We start from the raw sequence: 20,209 nt of genomic DNA on the forward strand, positions 1-20,209 counted from the left end.
AAGAGTCTAAAGGGCAAGATCAGAGCACAGGTCCCAGTGTGCAGCCAGATGTGGGAAGCCAATGCCCTGACCCTCCTCAGTGCAGGGAAAAAGCCTCCCACCTATATTAAGCCTATAATGGAGGTTATATCGCTGTCATATAGGCAAAGAGCCCACCTCTGACTTGGGAATCTCGCACAGATTCCCAGAGGCTGGAAGAGTGCTGGGTATTGCTGTGTGCTGCCCCTGTCCACATGCACCTTCAGAGATACCTGCTGCAGCCAGCAGGATGGAGCAGGAGCTGGATGGGCTGCAGGCATGTCCCCATGTCAGTGCCTTCATAAAGCCAGCAACGCCTTTGCTGAGGGGGCTTTCTCTGAGCAAGGGTGCCACTGAAAGGGAGCACAGTAAAAGGCCAGCTTCATTTGTTACCATACAGCTAATTGCTGTCAGCTCTGGATTGTTTCTTAGAATGGGGTTGGCATCCTCTGTTCAGAGTCCATAAATTTCCCCAGTTAAGACCCAAGAGAAGAACTTGTACTGCTGACACGAATTGTTACAGAAAACAACAGTGAACTCATAACCACAAAGAAGGGATATGACAACGGGTGAAAAACGATTATTAGAGGACAAACCAGTCCTCATGGGAGAAGACTCTTCACTTTCCTTTCCACATCCAGTTCTACACTCTGCTGGAGCAGGACCAGGTTCTAGGCCTATTTTCCATCAAGTACAACCTGTCAGAGTTTTGTAATGCACAACCTGGCTGCCCTAAACTCTTTTCTAGGGTGAGACCCATAGGAGGACCCATCATCCAAAACCATCAGAGATCACAGACAGACCATGGCATTTGTTTTGGGGCTGATGTTTGATGGGTTATTGAGCTGAGTGCCTGGTTCTTGTGTGCTTGCAGTGAGAGGCGTGTGCGCTGGGAAGACCTCGGACACTAGCCGTCCCAATGCCTGTTGGAAATAGCTTCTGGCCTGCAACAGTGTGGGATTTTCCACTGCTAAGGCCATGCTGGTGTGCTGTGTCATGGGCTGGAACAGCCTCTGCTTATACTGCATGAAGAAATCACAGCAGTACTGAGCCCTATTCCACAGGCTGCCTGAAACAGCCTCTGGCCACCATGGGAGCAGCACAGGCTAAGGGGTTTGGTGAGCAAATGGGTCCCCACAGCCGTGCATCCTTTCATCATACCATTCCCCATCCCTGTGCAGGGAAGTCTCACGTTTTCAGGCTGTGTTTTCTCCTTCTCCCATTGTCCTCTCCAGCTACACAGGAAATAGAAGACCAGCTATTTCCTTGCTGCTTTTGTTCAGCTGAGCCCGCAGCCCTTCCTCCCCAGCAAAGAACTTCCTGCAGCCCAGAAAACCCCTATAAACCCAGTGCCCCGAGGTTCACTGGCCAAACTTCACCGTTTCCATTTCCCAGTCAATCATTCTCCACTGCATGCTCTACTGAAGGCAGCTTTGCAGAGGTCAGCCTTAGGCTTATAAACTGTTTGCTGATCTGAGACAGTGGTGTTGGGAGAAGGGACAGGTCTGGGAAGGCAGGGAAGGTCTCCTTTCTTTCTCACTCCATCCCCGGAGACGAGAAAGCCACGTTATGATCCAGCAACATCTGAGACAGCTCCTGCCAGAGAGGGAGGTGCATCCTTCTGCTGCCTTCGCCCTGCTCTGTGGCTCGGCAGCAGCCGTGGTGGTCTGGAAATGGCTGGGCAAAAGGCAGATCCAGAAGAGAATGGAAGAGGCGCGGAGGACCCGGGATGAGGGTGTGAAGAAAATGGCAAAGGCCGCCCAGCAGTTCAGGGAGCAGGTAACCCATCCTTCCGGGGGGGTCTGATGGTTCTTCAGGTCCCCCTTCCAGCTCATGCCTCCATAGCTTTTATAACAAGGAGTCCAGGGGAGATGTGCCCTCAACGAGAGGAAAGGCTGCCTTGGGAGGAAGGGAACCACACTGGTTCAAAATGATGAAGCACTGTAGACATTCACTGATGCAAACCCAGTTCATTCGGAAATAGAAATGTCTCTTGCCTCTATGCATAGAAGTAAGAAAACTTTTTCCTCTTCCTAACTCTAAGCTTACACATCTGTCCACATCCCTATATCCTTGTCTCCAAAACCTGGCTTCCGGATGGCGCACTCCCAACAAGTGAGACCTGCCCCAGCAGGCTGCCCAGAAGATGCTTGGCCCAACTTAACACTAATGAAGCACAGGGCATTCAGTGTCCCCTGGGAACAACCAGGACATGACACAGATGAATGAGGCAGGCACTCAACCAGCACGGATGTGGCCCTGAATTCCTGCTGCAACACTGATTTCTAACCACCTTTCTTCCCTGCTCCATTCACTTCTGAGTGGGGATACTGCTTAAACCAGCTCATGCTTACGTAGGTAACATACCTAGAGGTAAATCGTACCTGCCACAAGTGATACGTATCTTTACAACCTTTTTTCTTAAATACATATACCTATAAATATTATATAGAACCTTAAAAAAGTGGTGGTATTGAGAACTGACATTTTTCATCACACGAATAGACCTTACCCACCTGTGAGTCCCCACTGACTCATCTGTACTTTGCTAGGCTTGAGCTATGAGATGTTTGTCCTCAGACCAGGCTGACCCACACTGCCTGTACCCATTCTGAGGGGTGAAGTGCCGGCCTGAGACTTTGGTACCTTCTGCCCAGGCTGGTGCTTTCTCAGCTAAGGTTAACTCCTGGTCAGTGGGTAAAGCCCTACCGTGCCAGGACGAAGTCTCTGATGTGAGGCATTGCCTTGTCCTCTGGTGCAGTGATGCATGAAGCTCTTGTACACCTTCAGAGACAGCTGGACTCTTGTGTGTGCAGCCAAACTCAGGATGCAACACTCAGCAACAAAAGGTCTGAAGCCCCACATGCAGGATCCATCTTTCCAGCAATATCTGTTGATAATGTTGGCACAACTCAAGAGACTTGTCCCCCCTGAGCCAAAGAGTAACTGGAACTGCTGTCCTTGCATCCCCTTCATCTCCCCCTTGCAGGTCCCCAGTGTCCAAACAGATGCCATCCTGTCCCTGCCCCTGCTGGAACTCACTGGGAGACTGCGGGAAGGGTCTTTGTCCCCCAAGACTGTCCTCTACACCTACATAGAGAAGGTGAGTGCCCGGCCATAATGCGATGGGCAAAACGCTTCTGTTCTCCATGCCATGGTGTGTGGGCAGGTGGCTGAGACTTGGAGCTGGTGATTATGGCAAGTCTTTAATATAGCAGATATAGGAGGATGATATGAAAAGGCAGGGATCTCTCTGTTTCCTATGTCAGACTCATGACTAGACAGTCCTTTGAGATGGCTTGAGCTGGGACGATCTGGGGAAAGGTGGTTACCAGTCATGCCAAGCCACTATTCCTTGCTCTGAAGATCCAGGTAGCTACTGAATGCAGCTGAGTTAAATTGTTATTCTTGACTAACACCTCTTCCTCCATGTGTCTTGCAAAGGCCCTGGAGGTGACCCAGCAGACAAACTGCTTGCAATATTTCATCCCAGAGTGTGAGGAGCAGCTCCAGGAAATACAACAGCAGAGGGAGAAAGGGCTGCTCTATGGCATCCCCGTCAGCATCAAGGACCACATCGGCCACAAGGTGCTTCCCTTTGTGCCCCTGAAGTGTCCCATCATGAGCTGGGCTGGGTGGTGAAGTGGTGGGACACAGAGAATGGGGAATGGGCCTGAGCTTACACCAGGGAAGCCCGGCTGGGTCTGAGGCTGTAGCTCTACGTGCCATTGCAGCTGCAACCCTGGCAGTTAGAAGCCCCCATTAGCAAAAAAACCCCAAGGGGTGAATAGTTACACATACAAATACAACCAAAGGCCAGGTTGGATGCGGCTTTGAGCAGCCTGGTCTGTGGAAGGTGTCCCAGCCCATAAACAGGGGGGTTGGAATGGATGATCTCTAAAGCTCCTTCCAACCCCAAGCTATTCTATGATTCAAATGACTTCCAATACAAGAGATGGCGCAGGCTGGGTTGTTTGGGCCATCGCTCAGACTGTTACTCAGAGGTTTGCAGGCTTGGGGATTAAAACATAGAATCATAGACTAGTTAGGGTTGGAAAGGACCTTAAGATCATCAGGTTCCAACCCCCCTGCCATGGGCAGGGGCACCTCGCTCTAAACCATATTACCCAAGGCCTCGTCCAACCTTGCCTTGAAGTCGTTGGTAGCAGGACCCGTTAACCTCAAATCCCTGTTGTGCAGTAGCCTGACCACTGAGCCCCTTAGCAAAGAGCTTGTGCACGAGAGACACCAAGCTCCCCCGTCACAGACAAACCCTGATGAGGGCTGACCACACACTCCCAAGCTGTATCTGTTCATCAGTCTCCTCCATGTTGACTTACCAACACAGTTAAATGGCTCTAAGCCCAAAGCAAGCCCCAAACACCAGTGCTAACTGAAAAAACACTGCACTGTGTTTGCATGGGGTGTATATTCACTCCCTGAACATCCACTGGTGACTCCGCTTGGGCAGCAGGACACTAGGTTTGATCCTGAGCTGGTGTGCCTATGGAGTGGCATCTGGGACAGGGGAGAGAAATAGCATGGAAAAGAGCAAGGACAGCTTGCTGATGATGTCCACTGTCACTTATCCTCTCTACAGGGGCATCTGTCGACCTGTGGGCTTGCGCAGTGCCTGGGCACTGTGGTGCAGGAGGACAGCGTCCTAGTCAAGGTTTTGAAGAGCCAGGGGGCCATCCCCTTTGCAGTGACCAACGTGCCACAATCCCTCTTCAAGTAACATACATCGTTAGAAATCTTTCTTCTGGTTGTGCTCCTGAAGCTATAACCCACCCTGTAGGTCCTGAGACAGGTTTCTTCCTGTCTCCTGAGATGTTGCCTTGATGAGTCCTGCTTCTGTCAGCTGCCAACAACCTCAGTTCAACTGAAAATAGCTTTCAGATAAGATTAAGATGAAAAAGCCTTCCGTAACATAAGAGAAACCAAGTGTACTTATGCCTGGGAGGGAAAGCAGAGGCTTATGAGAATGAGCCATGTCCTGAGGGATTTACAGGATGGAAGGGTGAGGTTTGGCTATGCCACACTCCCACTGGAAGGGAAAGCCAACAAACTGAAGGCATCGTGCTGTTCCTGGCAGCCCACTTGCTGGTTTTCTTCTCCCCAGCTATGACTGCAGCAATCCCATCTTCGGGCAGACCCTGAACCCCTTCAACCACCACAAGAGCCCCGGGGGCTCCTCGGGAGGGGAGGGAGCTCTGATCGCAGGGGGAGGCTCCATCCTGGGCATCGGCTCGGACATCGGCGGCAGCATCCGCCTGCCCTCCAGCTTCTGCGGGCTGCGTGGGCTCAAACCCACGGCTGGAAGGCTCAGGTAGGGGCTGAAGTAGTTAAATAATGCCAAAATCAAATGGTTTTTGTTAAACTGAAGCTAAGATTTATGGGGGGTTAGGGTGTTTTGTTTTGATTTGGGTTTTCTGTTTCACATAAATCAAATGCATTTAACAGCTTCCCACTGGTTCGGGTCCTGAACTGCAGACCCTGCTCTGCTATTCAAACATATTTGGCATCTCTCACCATTACTGAAAATAGAATACATTCCTTTCTCTTTTCCCACAGCCTGTCTGGAGTGAGTGGCGCATTCAGTGGGATCCTGGCAGGTACATGAATTATGTTTAATTGCTTTTCTCTACATGCTGTGAAGAGCCCTGTGTCCTCCTCTAGGCCTAGGGGAAGCCTGAGACAATCAAGATCTGTCTGAAGTCCATCTGAAACATCCCACCTCATTGACTGATCATCTCTTGCAGCCAACGTGGCCATGCAGAGGGGTGGACCAGTGTCTGATGCACCCGTTTGCTTAACGGGGATGTTTGCCCTCTTCCCAATCCAGTTCCTTGTGCTCTGGGGCCGATGGCAAGGGATGTGGACAGCCTGGCCCTCTGCATGAAGGCACTGCTCTGTGAGGAGATGTTCCGGCTGGACCCCACCGTGCCCCCCATCCCCTTCAATGAGGATGTGAGTCCTTAAGTCAGCAAGGCTCTTTTGAGGGTGCTACACACTCAAAGCATCATTCTTTAAGAGCCCAGTTATCTTTATAGTACTGGTTTCCTGTAACTTGTTAGCTCTCTTGGAAGGCACAATTAATAATTACTACAAGAAATAGGTTATAAATAGTTATCCTTTCTCTCTACTCAGTTGGCATGTAGTTTGTCAGACTGACAACCCCAGAAAAGAATGGAAAGGAAGGCAATACCAGGAGCAAAAAGCTGTAAAGTTTTAGGGGAAGATGAGATGGGATCAGGAAATCTTTTGGCTGAGGACATTTCCTTCCCCTCTGCAGCAGATGAACTCCAGGAGGTTTTTCCACCTCTGTCTTCAGAACACTGGTTGAATTACTGGTCTTGAGTGGCTGCACTTTATACGAAGGGAGGGATGAAGGGGAGGCTGGAGAAAAAGGCAAGGGTGGGCATTTGGAAAGGGTAACCTATGAAAACTGTAGGAAGCAACCAGGAAATTAGTTACTCCCTAACACAGAGTCATAGAATGATATGGGTTGGAAGGGATCTTAAAGCTCACCCAGTTCCAACCCCCTGCATGGGCAGGGACACCTTCCACTAGAGCAGGTTGCTCCAAGCCCCTGTGTCCAACCTGGCCTTGAACACTGCCAGGGATGGGGCAGCCACAGCTTCTCTGGGCACCCTGTGCCAGCGCCTCAGCACCCCCTTAGGGAAGAACATCTGCCTAAGAGCTCATCTCAATCTCCCCTTTGTCAGGTTAAAGCCATTCCCCCTTGTCCCATGACCACACACCCTTGTGAAAGGCTCCTCTCCAGCTGGAGCTACTGTCCCCTCTGCAGTGAGCCTCAGCACGGGGCAGTCCTACCCTCAGCAGGGTTGGAGATGCTTCCCTGGTGTCTCTGTGCTCCAGGTGTACTCCAGCTGCGCTCCTCTGCGGGTCGGGTACTACGACACAGACGGCTACTTCCCGCTGCCCCCTTGCATGCGGCGTGCAGTGCAGGACACCAGGAGGGCTCTGCAGGCAGCTGGGCACCAGGTGGGTACAGCCACGTTACCAGCCATGTAATACAGCACAGGCATGGTCCCACATGGGGTAGCAGTGCATCTCATGGGGAAACAGCACTGGCAATTGGAGAACTTGTACCTGCAAGGGGTGCAAAAAACCCATAGGTTGCCCAGGGAGGCTGTGAATGCTCCATCCCTGGCAGTGTTCAAGGCAAGGTTGGACGAGGCCTTGGCTAACATGGTTTAGAGCGAGGTGTCCCTGCCCATGGCAGGGGGGTTGGAACTGGATGATCTTAAGGTCCTTTCCAACCCTAACTATTCTATGATTCTATGATTCTATCTCTGCTTTCCTGGTGGCTGTGGTCCACAATAGTCAGCAGCATCCACAAAGTGCTGTGTTCTACCTGGGCAGGTTGCCTTGGAGCTATCTAGGACTGTTCTTCCAAGCAGGGCTCTGAGAGGTGTTTTTTATCCTTCCTCCCCAATGCCCATGGGGACCTCTGACCATCCTGGATCACTGAAGGAAAAGGGCCATGGGGCATAGGATGAGAAATATCTTTTGTTCCATCTAGACCTACCTGCAGAAACATGACAGTGGAGCTCTTCATAACAAAGTGACTCCAGGTCTGAGATGTTGATAGTGCTGGGAGAGGTGGGAATCTGGTGTAACTTCTGGCTCAGGGACTGCCTGGAACTTGATGGAGGAGGAAATGGCTCTGGAGAGAGCGGAGCCAAATCGCTGTCAGGGAGGAATAATCCCATTGGGAAATGTCGAGGCTAGTAAAGGGTTGAACCAGGGCTCTGTTGACATGTGGAGCCTGGGGAGGTGCTGCTCTGCCTTTGAACCATATCCACAGTAAGGCTTTGGAAGTTATCATGTTCCCAGGCTGCCGCATAATCTTGTGTTCTGGTGCAGCTGGTGCCCTTTTCTCCACCTCGGATCCACTATGTCATGAATGAACTCTTTCTGAAGACCTTTTTTGCCGATGGAGGCCGTGCTTGGTTGGACTTGTTGTAAGTAGGAGCCCTGGGGCAGCAGTGCTGTAAGACACCTCCATCCCCGTGCCCATGAGCACAACGCACAGGCAAAACAAGCCCAGCTCTCCCACCCCAAACAGGAGATGCTCAGCTTCCTGAGAAAGGGCAAACAGCTTCCCTGGCATGATCCGCTCCTCTTGTCTTCTCAGCACAGGAGATACCATAGATCCAAGCTTGAAACCCCAGGTGAATTGCTGCAGGATCCCAAGGCTGGGGAAGAAGCTGCTGGCTCTGATTCTTAAACCTCTGGTGAGTCCCTGGCTTCAGGATCAGAGGAGAACGGTGTCAGCAACGCCTTGAGATGCTTGAAAGCATGGTGGAACTGAGAGCCACCTCTAACTAGAAGCACTGGGGTTTCAGGCCAAGGCACGTGCTGTCACTGTGGAAGGTCTTTCCTAGACCCCTGATGGGATTTATCTAATGCAAAGGGAAATGAAAGAAGGACCAGCCAAGGGCTGTAAGACTGATGCAAAGTCTATAGCAAGTGGTTCTCCAATTGCTAGACCTTGCAGTGCCCAGTTTTCTAGGGTCATGCATTGGGATTACTGCAGCAGAGGGACTCACGGTTGAAGGTCTATCCCTGTGTTGGAGGCCTCCCAAATAACACAGCTTCATGGAGACTTCTGGTGGTTAATAAGAGATGGCCCTTACTGTAGTCCTTTCACCAGCAGAGCATCCTTTTGTAGGGCTCCTCTCCATTCTCTCTCCCTCTCTGTCCAGTTTTGTGGTTCTCAGTTGAGAGGATCAGAAAGGTAGCAGCGAGTGTGAAGCAGCCAAAGTGCTTGTGGAGGTCTTGTTCCTGTGAGATACTGAGCTAAAAGATGTTTGATTTATCAAAACTAATGAAAGGTGACTTGGTTCAAGTCAGTTCATTCCTCTGCGAGCAGGAAATACCGGGCTGGAAGAAACACGTTGGGAAACAACAACCAGAAGCTGGAAGCAAAGTAAATTCAGAACCATGAGGAGCATTTTCAATCACCATTCACCCTCAGTGTAGCATCCCCAGGGATGGAAAGGAATTTCCCAGGATGTCAGAAGTTATTGCACCCCCATGTCATATCCCTAACAGGAACCTGTTTCCTTTCCAGTTCCCCCGCCTGGCTGACTATCTGAGTGCCTTGAGTGGAATGAGGTGAGATGGCATCATCCCCCGGGATGTCCATGGAAATGAGTGGCACCTTCTCCTCTTAAGTGTCCATAGTGGTGTGGGGCTGGGTTCATTACAGGCTCTGGCCTGCTCTCTGCAGGGGCTGTCCCTCCATTGTCTACTTCAGCCTTTAGGAACACATCTCCCCCGTGCTGCACTAGTGTTATCCTGAAAGGATTGCTGGAGTTGGATGGATACACTCATTCGGGAAGGCTGTGATGGAGAGGAGTACTAAGTCCAGGCTACCACTTCCAGACATTTGTTGTGTAATTGCTTGGCCAAATGCTGTAGGAAACTTTAGACAAGTTGTGAAAGATGTATTAAGTAATTGATAAAATCCCTGGTGCTTATCAACCCGGGGGATTACTTAAGCAATTCCTCCTCTTAAAGCTTAAAAATGTTGCTACCATTCCCACTTGCAGCTCGCTGAAGGAGACGTGGCATCATCAACATCAAATAGAGGTATGTTTTAAGGCATTTTCTTTCTGGCACCATGCTACAAGTTGAGGCTTTATGACAAGTGCCAGGTCAGAGAGTCATCAGTTAGGAAAGTGGTTGTGCAGCAGGGTGCTGGGGAGGAGGCGGGACAGAGGGCACAAAAGGAGAGGTAAGAATGGGGTAAATGGGCTTTTGGGTCAACCCAGCCAGGACTTTATCAGTTGTTCAGGGTACTTATGCCCCAATGCCCACACTTGGTGGTCCCAACAAAGGCTGTCCTTTCCAATTCCTGGCTGCTGTCTGGCCATGTGCTGTAGAGGCAAACACATGCTCTTGACTCGAGCACAGCTGCCTGCTGCTGCCTCCTTGGCCATGCAGAGCTTGATGCATACCCCGGTGAAGTTAAGATGCTCCAGGCATGGACACGGCCTCCATGTCATCTCCCCTCTCCTCCCCAAGGTGTACCGCACTGAGTTCATCGCACGGTGGAGGGAACTGGGGCTGGATGTTGTGCTGTGCCCTGTCCTGGGGCCTGCCTTCACCACGGGATACCCTGGGAAACTCCTCAGTAAGTGAGCCTGGGACCTTCCTGGGAGGGCAGAGCACCACGGCGGTTCAGACTGGACAGAGACCAGGAGCTTCACCCCCTACCTAAGCATTTTATGGGCATTAAGAAGGAAGAATAACTACCATAAACCTATCTAAGCACATGGAGACAGATGTGGGTGAAGTCATCTGATGGTGGTTGTTTCTTGCAGTAGAACTCGGACCTATAGACAACCAGCCTTGTGCAATCTCTTTGCAGTTTCTAATCAGAAACACTGGGATTTCAGGCCACGGCACATGTGAATGTGCAATGTGTAAGTTTAAAGGAGGGCAGGAGGCTGTGACTACCTGCATTTGTCTCTTTGCTTCTCTCAGCTGCCATCTCCTCCACAATGCTGTACAATGTCTTGAACTTCCCTGCTGGGGTCGTACCCGTCAGCACGGTGACAGAAGCTGATGAGGAAGAGCTAAAGCTTTACCAAGGATACAGCAATGACCCCTGGGACCAGATGCTGAAACAGGTATGCAGCATGGGAAGTGGTGGAACAGAGACTGCTGGTGGGTGTTCAATAGTTTCACTGAAATCAGGGGCTGCTGAATGTGTTCATCACCATGGGCATGGTGCAAAAAGTAAATCACCTTTATATACGACTTGAAAATCCCTTTTCTCCCAAACCTTCACTACATAAATCACTAAGCTTTGGGGAGACGGGGGAGCAGATTATAGGTTGAAACCAGAAAGGAGCCATGTAGCAAGGCTTCTTTGAGTAGATCCCTGTGACAGCCGGAACCACAGCACTGCAATGCACTTTCCTCCTGCTCCATGATGCCTTCACCAGGCCCATGCTGTCAGCACATGGACCAGGAGTAAAAATGCTGAAGAAAGAGGGATCTGGCTGCAAGACAGCTCAAAGCGGCGTGGATTGGGGCTGTGTATGGTGGGATGACTTAAACACACTGCCCAAGCTTTAGCAACCATTTCTGTAACGAGAACAGCAAGAACCTCCCCTCTGCCCCAGCACACTAACGCTGCTTGAACAGCAGGATAAGGGAGCCACGCTCCTAAACCAAGTTTACAAGAGCTGTTGGATATCTGAACCCCCTGGTGCCCCCCCCACCGCTTGTGCCCTCTCTGCAGGCTGTGTCCGGAGCCGTGGGGCTGCCCGTGGCCGTGCAGTGCGTGGCCTTGCCATGGCAGGAGGAGCTGTGCCTGCGGTTCATGAAGGAGGTGGAGACCCTCAGCCATGAGAAGAGAGCGGTGTAGCCTCCACGATCCCCCTGCTCAGGGGCAAGAGGAGGTAACAGCGCTGCACCACTTCTCTTGCAATCAGCAGTGAGGAGGGAAGGAGGAAGGAAAAGCCATTTCCTGCCCCCCCCTCCTTGCCAATAACCACGGATCCTGTAAGGAACCAAGATACCATGCAGAGGGTGGGACTGGTTTAAGCTGGGTTCAAATGATGATACATCTATGAACCACACCTTCCTGGAAGGATGGACATGGATGGGGGTTCACCCTCATTTTCACCTATGCTGCCCCTTGCAGAAGCAGGGTGATGCTGAGAGCAAAGGATTACAAAAGCTGAACAGTATAGTCTTGTTGACACTGGAGTGACTTCCTATGGCTATAACTATGGCTGCCTCGTAAGGAACACAACCATGTGTACCCTCCCCATCACTGTATTTTGCACACAAAAATAAAGATGTAGCTATTAAGCAACTCTTATTAATAAACTCCAGTAATTGTTCACTGATGGCTGTGATTATATGAATGCACAGTTATTACTGAAAATCATACAAACACCTTCCCACTGGCCATTAAATAGCATCCCACCTTCCATTTCAATCACAAGGATGAGGGTTGGCAACAGTCACTGGCCATGCTCCTTCCACCACCAGATCTCGAGCATCCCAAGCACATTTCCAACCTCACAGCAGGTGCATTCTTAGGAACCTCAGGCTGCTCTTTCTGAAGGTAGGAGATAAGCAGAGACAGATGCAACTCAACTATGCAGATAGTGAGATCTGGGACAGAGAGACTCAGATCCCCAGATGGTGTCTGTTAACCCAAACCTGCGCCTGTATGATCAAAGCAGTCAGACAGGAGCGAGAGCACAGCATCCACAGAGGGCCATTTACCCCATCCTGAGAAGGATGGATAGATCACTCCCCTTGATAAGACCCCTGTCTCCTTCCTAGATTAAACACCTCAGTCTCAAACAGATAAATATTCAGCAGGCTCCACAGCAGGTCTTTGTCATTTATTCTCTATGTCTGCAGTAAAAAAGCAGACTTCCTGTGGGACATTCCAAAAAGAACAAATAAATAGAAAGCAGTTCTGCTTTCCCTGGGAATCCGGGGCATTTCCTGGTAGCAGCACAGCCTGTCACCCCTTCTACACCCGGCGCAGTCTGCAGAAATACATAGGTCCAAAGTTGGCCGTGAGGTGAGGCAGAACGAGCTCCCCCAGCCGGCAATCCGAGAAGAAGGAAAACGTGTCCTGGAAGAGCGTCCGGAAGTGGCTCAAGTCCTCAACATGGACACTGATGTTAAACTGTGTTTCTGCAATGTCCACTGCTCTCTCGATCACACACTCGTTCTGCAGCGAGGAGAGGGAGCACGTCGAATACACCACCCTTCCTCCGGGCTTGGTGGCGAGGATCCCAGCCCTGCAAGCAAGATGAACACACACACTGTCAGGAGAAAAGGGTTGTGTGGGACACCAGCATTCCTACCCACTGATACTGGGAAGACAGCATGTAACTCATAGGAGGGCAGAGACAAACCTCAGACCCCATAGGCTCAGCACTCTCACTGCAGCTTGAGGACTGTTTTAGACCAGGGCAATATGAATTAAATAGATTTGTAAGACTGATGAAGTACTTAACACAGGAGAGCAGATAGAAGGAGTAATCCTGCACTCACCTGCAAGAGAAGGGGTAAGAGAACATGCAGGGAAGAGGCTCTTGCAGTTCAAGTGCTGCCGTGGGGCTCTAATCTGTTTCCTTATTGCCCTAGCTCACAGTCAGCCCATTCAGTCTTCCTAGGTGAATGGGGTGACAAAGTGCCCCCATGTCCTCCCATGTGCTGGGAGATGTGGACACTCAGGAAACCTCCAAGGCTGACTGCCAGGACCCAGGAGATCATCTCACACAAAAGGACAACACTACACCCATCCTGCTCCTTGGACCCTTCTCCCTACCTCCTGTGGCCACCCTCTGATCAAGAACATTTGTCCCTTCTTACACATACTACAATTTGATGTGCTCAGCTATTGCCATTCCAGAAAACTACACATGGTTTCCACATTTCCCAGTCTGGGACACATAAAGAAAGAAGAGGTTTCAGTGCTGGCCATGCTGCTACCGTAACACAAACAGCCCCAAGACACAGCACCAAACTCGCTCACATCAGCAGCTGCAGCTGCAGCATGGGCACCATCTGGCGCTCCTTGGTTCGTCTCCTGTGGAAGATGTTGTTCTCCTCCTCAATGACAGAGTGTCTGTCTGTCGTGCAGGGCACATCCACCAGGACCTGCAGCAGCAGAGGTTCTGCATCAGCCCTTAGGTAAGGTCCAGCTCAGTAAGCCTCCCACTGCAACCTGTCCCTTGCCTGACTCTTCCATCCTTGCCATACTCCAAGCAGCTCTTGGTACCCTGCCTGGCTGATACTGCCCAAACATGGCTGTGCATCCACACTGAACTGCAATTCATCTGGCTGGTTCTGCATCTCAGGAACATGCAGACACAGATATGATCATCCTCGTAGCCCTCCCCTGGACTTGCTCCAACAATCCCCTGTCTTTTTTATGTTGGGATAACATCATGCTCTCACACGTATCTTCATTTAACATCTATGCATCTTTCTGGTAGGCATTACTTCAGTACCTATGGTTGCGACAACACACAGCCAGAGCTCCTGCAGTGACATCTCCTGGAGAAACAAACCCAGCTCCTAAGGCTGGATGTGACTATCTGGCAGCATGCTCCCCAACACACCCTTTCTCCTGCTTAAGCAATAGCTACCAGGAGTGGTCATAACAGCTCCATCTGGCTTAAGCTGTACTTTGGGAAGACAGATAATGCAGTAGCTAAGGGACATAAATCTTCTCAACAGATGGAAATACAGCTGGTGTGTAAATGTGACCTAAGTCAATCATCTTAGTCCATAAACAGGGCCTCTTGAGCTCTCCTGCATGGCAGCAGGCTGCACACCAGGATCTCCCCTTGAATGAGGATGCCCCTCAAGGTTACACCTTGAGGTTGAGGGGATCCTTGCCATAACAGATTCTCGGTAGGTGATTATTAACAGCATGCTAAATTTGCAATCTTAGCTAAGTGATATGAAGGACAAGTTGTGCACGTACAATCTTTTAGACATAAATCACTGACCAAGTCTGGGACTAAGTCTGGATCCGGCTCCACACTCCCCTCTGAGAAGGAGCTTAGAAAGCAAGGGAGTCCTTTCTGAACCTCTCAACTCATCAGGAAAGTCTCCCTGGCAGTTCTGTCTGACCTTGTGCTCTATACGGTAAATAACCCAGTGTACATCAACACTGAACCTTGTTAAACCACTGTCACATTTACTAACAGTTTGGTTAAATCACTCTTTTGTCTCAATAAACTTATTGCTACTTCTCTCTTACAAGTGCAGCATGTCACTCCATCCCCGACAGGCTGAGAAACAATAATTATCTAATCTTCACATTTAACCCCTTGAAGGTGATTGATTAGAACAGGACTTTTAAGAGATATTACACAGGTAAATAAAGGCACAACTACCGATACCCATACACTCCAGATCCTACAGGAAGGCAATACTATTCCTTATGTGGTTTAGCCTTCTCTCTTCCTCTGCATTTAAGATTATGGAAAACGGTACACGAATACTCTGTCCAACCTGGCCCTGAACACTGCCAGGGATGGAGCATTCCCAGCTTCCTTGGGCAACCCATTCCAGTGCCTCATCACCCTCACAGTAAAGAGCTTCCTCCTTACACCTAACCTGAACTTCCCCTGTTTCAGTCTGAACCCATTATCCCTTGTCCTGTCACTACAGTCCCTGATGAAGAGTCCCTCTCCAGCATCCTTGCAGGACCCCTTTAGATACTGGAAGGTTGCTATGAGGTCTCCCCACAGCCTTGTGGCACGGGGTTAGAACTAGATGGTCTTAAGGTCTTTTGAACCCTAACTATTCTCTGATTCTATACTGTAGGATAAGCTGCTGGCTTTCTCTGGAACAGGAGGTAAGTGAAATAGATCGGTTTATCTTCACTGGCTCCCAGTCACCTACCTTATGGAAAGTGCCACCTTCCAGCTGCTCCCAGTCTCTTCCGTCATAGGAAGTAACACTCACAGTTTCCTTGATGCTTTGGGGAACGTAGCTGTTGAGAATGCTGTACAGCCTCTTTGTCCGGGAAATGGAGACATCGTTGGCTGCCAGATGCCCTGGGAGGACAAAACAGGCACACTGGGAATGTCACTTACAAAACCGCATCAGAATCCCAACTCTTATAACCAGAAATGATTAACGGTCAGACATGAATGGGCTCGGCACACTCTTCCAGCCTTGTTTTACCTATGGAGGACAAAGAACACTTACCACAAAGCCCAGTCTGCAGCAGAGCCAGAGTCTTGCCACCCGGAGCAGCACAGAGGTCAAGGACCAAATCACCCTGCTGCACGTTGAGCGCCAGGACAGGCAGGAGAGACGATGCATCCATGAGATAATAGTCGAGCAGCCCCAGAGAGTCTTGCCTGGAAACCACCAGTTTGCACAAAAAAAGCAAAGGGGTGAGGGAGGGAAAGAAAAGAGCAGTTGGAAGTGAGGATGGGGATGTGCAGAAGCAACGGGTGCTCACACACTTGTAGCCTATGAGGCTAGCAAGGACAGCAGGGATGTCTCACCGTGCAGGGCGGAAGCGTGTGATGTCCCCCCTGGGGTAGGTGTAACACTTGATGTTGGAGCTGATGGAGGCACAAAGTGGAGGTGACGTCTCTGCCTGTGTCTCTGTCTGCATCACTGTCCCGACGTTCCCAGGTCCCTCCTGGGACCTGCTTCCCTCTCTTCTCACTTCTGCAGCTGCACCCCGCTGTGCCTTTTTGGAGCCTTCGGACACAAAATCAGTGGCGTTCATCAGCTCCAGCTCCTGAGTGACGTAATCATGAACACAGAAGTTGTTGAGGAGGGCACCGTACTTCTGCTCACAGAGCAGGCTGGCGCGGACAGAGGGCCACAGGTCCTTCAGCTGCAGGCTGTAGTTCACGTCGAAGTGGTGCAGGGCCAGACGTGTGCATGGGATGCGGGGAGCTGTGGCAGCCTTGAGGGAGAAAAATATCAGAGATGTTAATAGACAAAATACCTCAATATCCCCCCCTCCCCACAATGTTTTCCCTTCACAGTCCAGTGCCAAGCTCTGTGCTGCCAAAACAGTGGCACAGGGTGCCCAGAGAAGCTGTGGCTGCCCCATCCCTGGCAGTGTTCAAGGCCAGGTTGGATGGGGCTTGGAGAAACCTGCTCTAGTGGAAGGTGTCCCTGGCCATGGCAGGGGGTTGGAGCTGGATGAGCTTTAAGGTCCCTTCCAACCCAAACCAGTCTGTGATTCTATGTTTCTAGAAGTCCCTGAAGCCTTTTCTGCTGCCCCAAAGGGTGACTGTGTCCTAAACACCCATGGGTTGATGGGGAGGTTCAGGACTGGGAATGACCGAATGGGGCTGAAGGATGGAGTGAGCATGCAAGGAGGGGAGCGGCTGTGTGCAGAGCAGTGTAATGGGGGTGTAACGGGAGAGGGGGCCTACAGGTGTAGCGAGAGGTGCAAGGGGGTGAAATGGAGAGACTGGAAGGGTGCAGAAGGGTTAGCGGGGATAAAAGGGGAGGCGCAGCGCAGGGGCCCCACTCACCCACTTCTTCTTGTACCGATACCGGCGCGGTACCGGTCGCAGCCCCGGTGCCGGTCCCCTCCGCAGCAGCGCTGCCGCTACAGGCCCCCGGCCGCCCAGCGCCGCCATCACTCCCGCTCCGCTGCGGCGCCTTCCGGGGCGGGACCGGCAGCGGCTCCGACCCCGCTCCGCCTCCCAGGAGCTCACCCGTGGTGCGGGACGGGAGGAGGCGGGTTGGGGCATCCGCTGCCCGGAAGGACCCGGCAACAGGGTGGGAAACACGCAGCCCTCGCAAAGGTAACATGTTACCCTAATAAAGCTGGTTTCAGTCCGCTAGGGAGTAAACCGGGAATCCACCTGCAAAAGCATTATGGACTGCTGCGATGATAAAGAACAGCCCAATCTAAAAGGTGGTGTTTTGATTCTCACTTCGATGAGTAGCTGAGGAAGTTCTTGCTGCCCTGTGAAGCAGCCCAGTTTTCCTGCTCCTGAGCACCCTAGTGTGGAGAAAAACGGGCAGTCCCATGTCAGCAGAAGAGGCTGGTGATTTGTGCTTCAGAGGAGGCTTCATTTCCCCCCCTTTGAGCAGGTGGAACCCCCACCATGCCCCCCTGCAGCCATGGCCAGTCATTTTGGGCAAGGTGGCAAAGCCAACCACAGCCAAGAGGCTCCTCCAGCAGCATTAGGGGACAATGAGGGGCAGCTGACAGTTCTCCCCCCCAAGGGGATGAAACTTTGCTCTCCCGGAAAGGGGTCATTCTCTTTAGTTTAATGTAATGTGATTAACTTACTGCAGTAACAATATTGGTCTGTGGGGCTTGGAAATAAATCTTTGTGGCTCCAGTAGACAAATTCTTCCCTGCGGGATCAGGATCCAGTCACTCCACCTCATGGCTGCACAGAAAGCACACTCCCACAGGTGAGGAGAAGTCTTCCCCCACAGACTGAGCTCTGACACAGGCTAATTCCACCGTAACCCAGTACCAGTGAGGAGCTTAAGGGCTAGGAAATAAACAGAGGCTGTTTCCATGGGAACTCAATGTTTAATATGGAAAACTACAGAACATCAACGTGGTTTTTGCATAGCTGCACATCATCCACAAGAACAGACGCAGAGACAGGCTGATGCTTGGCTGCTGCCAGGAACGGGCAGGAGCAGAACTGTGAATCCAGGAACCACCAACATGGGTCGAAGCAGATGGACAATGGCGCCTGCCTTCACTTCAGGTTCTTAAAGAGTTTGTGAGCAACCTGAAAAGAAGAGGCAAAGCCCTCAGTAACTTGTACTTTAGGGCTGAAAGGCAGCAGGGTGTTATCACATGCATCTTGGCTTTCTGAGCCCCACAGCTGTTGCTTTGCAACAGCTCATTGAAGAGAACAAACAAGCTGAGATCTCTCACAGCTCAGGTTAAAAAGGTTCAACTTCAAATGGCAAATACGACACTGAAACAGCAGAGCGCTATCTGTGGGGCAGAAACATCATGTTTGACTTATTTAATCTTTTAATAACCTACTGAATTTCAGCTGGAACTGTTGTAACAAGGAGGAAACAAACATTTAACATGAGAAAGCATCGAGGTTCACAGTTCTTCTGACCACGTCTCACACCTGAACCCCCTGCACCCTTGGAAGCGTGGCTAAAGCTTCCCCCAGCACCAGCAGGGACGCTGCACCCGCGGGCGCTGCACTTACGCAGTGGTCCCTGGCGTGCAGGAAGTCAAACAGCTCCTCTGTGCACTGCTCTTCCGTATGGGACCTGGAGGACACCCGTGCATCACACTGCTCCAGCCGCTCCCGCGCCTTCACGCATTTTTCCGTCTGCTCACACTGCTCCCGCACCGTGGTTAAAGGATCCTGCAGGCACAGGACTGCCGTGAGGGCAAGAACGCCTTGAAATGCTGTTTCCCTCCATACACTTCCCTGAGGCTCGCTGCTTTAAGAGGAAGCCATATATCCCTGTGGAAGTTGGACTCTGAGCTGCCCCCATGCTAAGCTGTGGATCTGTCAACCACAAAATCGTTTGGGTTGGAAAGGACCTTAAGATCATTTAGTTACAACACCCCTACCATGGGCAGGGATATGTTTGGCTAGATGAGGCTGCTCAAGGCTCTGCCCAACCTGGCCTTGAACACTGCCAGGGATGGAGCATTCACAGCTTCCCTGGGCAACCCATTCCAGTGCCTCACCACCTTTACAATAAAAAACTTTCTATATCCAATTTAAACTTCCCCTGTTTCAGTTTTAACCCGTTACCCCTTGTCCTGCCACTACAGTCCCTAATGAAGAGTCTCTCCCCAGCATCCCTATAGGCCCCCTTCAGATACTGGAAGGCTGCTATGAGGTCTCCACGCAGCCTTCTCTTCTCCAGCCTGAACAGCCCCAACTTTCTCAGCCTGTCTTCATACAGGAGGTGCTCCAGTCCCCTGATCATCCTCGTAGCCCTCCTCTGGACTTGCTCCAACAGCTCCATGTCCTTCTTATGCGGAGGACACCAGCACCGTACACAATACTCCAACTTACCACCAGCTCTTCCTCCTCCTCCTGTGAAAACAGAAAGCAGAGCCGTTACCGACTGCCCGCCCTCCCGGCCGCGTCCCGCGGGGCTCCGGCGCGGCCGCGCTCACCTCGGGCTCCCCGGCGTGAACGACGCTGTCCCGCAGCCCCATGGCCCCGCTGCCGCCGCACAGAAGGACTCGGCAGGGTCACCCGCCGGAACCGCCGCTGCCCGCCCTGGAAGCGGAAACACGCCGGGACCGCTCCAACAGAGGGTGGTGCTTCAGGGACGGGGCGTCCCTTCCGAACATGGCGGCTGCCGTTGTGATGTCTGCTGTGCTCTTGTCCTCCTTAGGATCACAGCATCATTTAGGTTGGAAAAGACCTTTAAAACCATCAAGTCAAACTGTCACGCCAGCACTGCCATGTCCAATACTAAACCGTGTCACTAAGGGCCTCATCTGCATGTTTTTCTAACACTTCAACAGTGACTCCACCACTTCCCACAGCCTGTTCCAATACCTGACCACCCTTTGGGTGAAGAAATTGTTCCTAACAGCCAAACTAAGCTTCCCGTGGCGCAGCTTAAGGCCGTTACCTCCTGGCTCTAGCCTTTCAGTTAGCTCTAGAGAGCGATACGCTCGCCCCTGAGCCTTCTCCGGATCAACTCGACCTCC

General features: G+C 51.4%; 3 protein-coding genes across 6 annotated transcripts; 1 reads left to right on the forward strand and 2 right to left on the reverse strand.

Annotated features, from left to right (window-relative positions):
* The first annotated feature begins 912 nt into the window (after positions 1-912).
* On the forward strand, positions 913-11,911 carry LOC133207768 (vitamin D3 hydroxylase-associated protein-like). 4 transcript variants are annotated; one of them, XM_061344906.1, is made up of 15 exons: positions 913-1,797; positions 3,008-3,121; positions 3,463-3,606; positions 4,619-4,752; positions 5,141-5,347; positions 5,593-5,633; positions 5,864-5,988; positions 6,901-7,026; positions 7,912-8,009; positions 8,183-8,282; positions 9,122-9,165; positions 9,603-9,642; positions 10,078-10,186; positions 10,540-10,685; positions 11,708-11,911. In XM_061344906.1, exons 1-15 carry the CDS (start codon positions 1,588-1,590, stop codon positions 11,774-11,776), a joined length of 1,707 nt encoding a protein of 568 aa, XP_061200890.1. In that variant the 5' UTR covers positions 913-1,587; the 3' UTR covers positions 11,777-11,911. The 4 variants fall into 4 exon arrangements, 2 of the variants coding, with proteins under 2 accessions (XP_061200890.1, XP_061200888.1); XM_061344904.1 differs by lacking the exon at positions 11,708-11,911 and adding an exon at positions 11,303-11,474 and having other exon boundaries at positions 917-1,797; XR_009724160.1 differs by lacking the exon at positions 10,078-10,186 and having other exon boundaries at positions 919-1,797.
* Positions 11,912-12,406: 495 nt separating this feature from the next.
* NSUN4 (NOP2/Sun RNA methyltransferase 4) lies at positions 12,407-17,209 on the reverse strand. The gene is made up of 6 exons (XM_061344908.1): positions 17,061-17,209; positions 16,068-16,480; positions 15,763-15,917; positions 15,454-15,608; positions 13,571-13,695; positions 12,407-12,830 (listed from the first exon to the last, which is right to left on the reverse strand). Exons 1-6 carry the CDS (start codon positions 17,166-17,168, stop codon positions 12,557-12,559), a joined length of 1,230 nt encoding a protein of 409 aa, XP_061200892.1. The 5' UTR covers positions 17,169-17,209; the 3' UTR covers positions 12,407-12,556.
* Positions 17,210-18,062: 853 nt separating this feature from the next.
* On the reverse strand, positions 18,063-19,800 carry LOC133207806 (cytochrome b-c1 complex subunit 6, mitochondrial). The gene is made up of 4 exons (XM_061344987.1): positions 19,664-19,800; positions 19,560-19,580; positions 18,732-18,893; positions 18,063-18,290 (listed from the first exon to the last, which is right to left on the reverse strand). Exons 1-4 carry the CDS (start codon positions 19,703-19,705, stop codon positions 18,258-18,260), a joined length of 258 nt encoding a protein of 85 aa, XP_061200971.1. The 5' UTR covers positions 19,706-19,800; the 3' UTR covers positions 18,063-18,257.
* Between the last annotated feature and the right edge of the window lie 409 nt (positions 19,801-20,209).

Source organism: Neopsephotus bourkii, unplaced genomic scaffold (genome assembly GCF_033783945.1).
Source record: "Neopsephotus bourkii isolate Nb327-2 ecotype Australia unplaced genomic scaffold, CSIRO-AGI_Nbou_v1 NB_234, whole genome shotgun sequence".
In the NCBI taxonomy this organism is placed as follows: Eukaryota; Metazoa; Chordata; class Aves; order Psittaciformes; family Psittacidae; genus Neopsephotus; species Neopsephotus bourkii.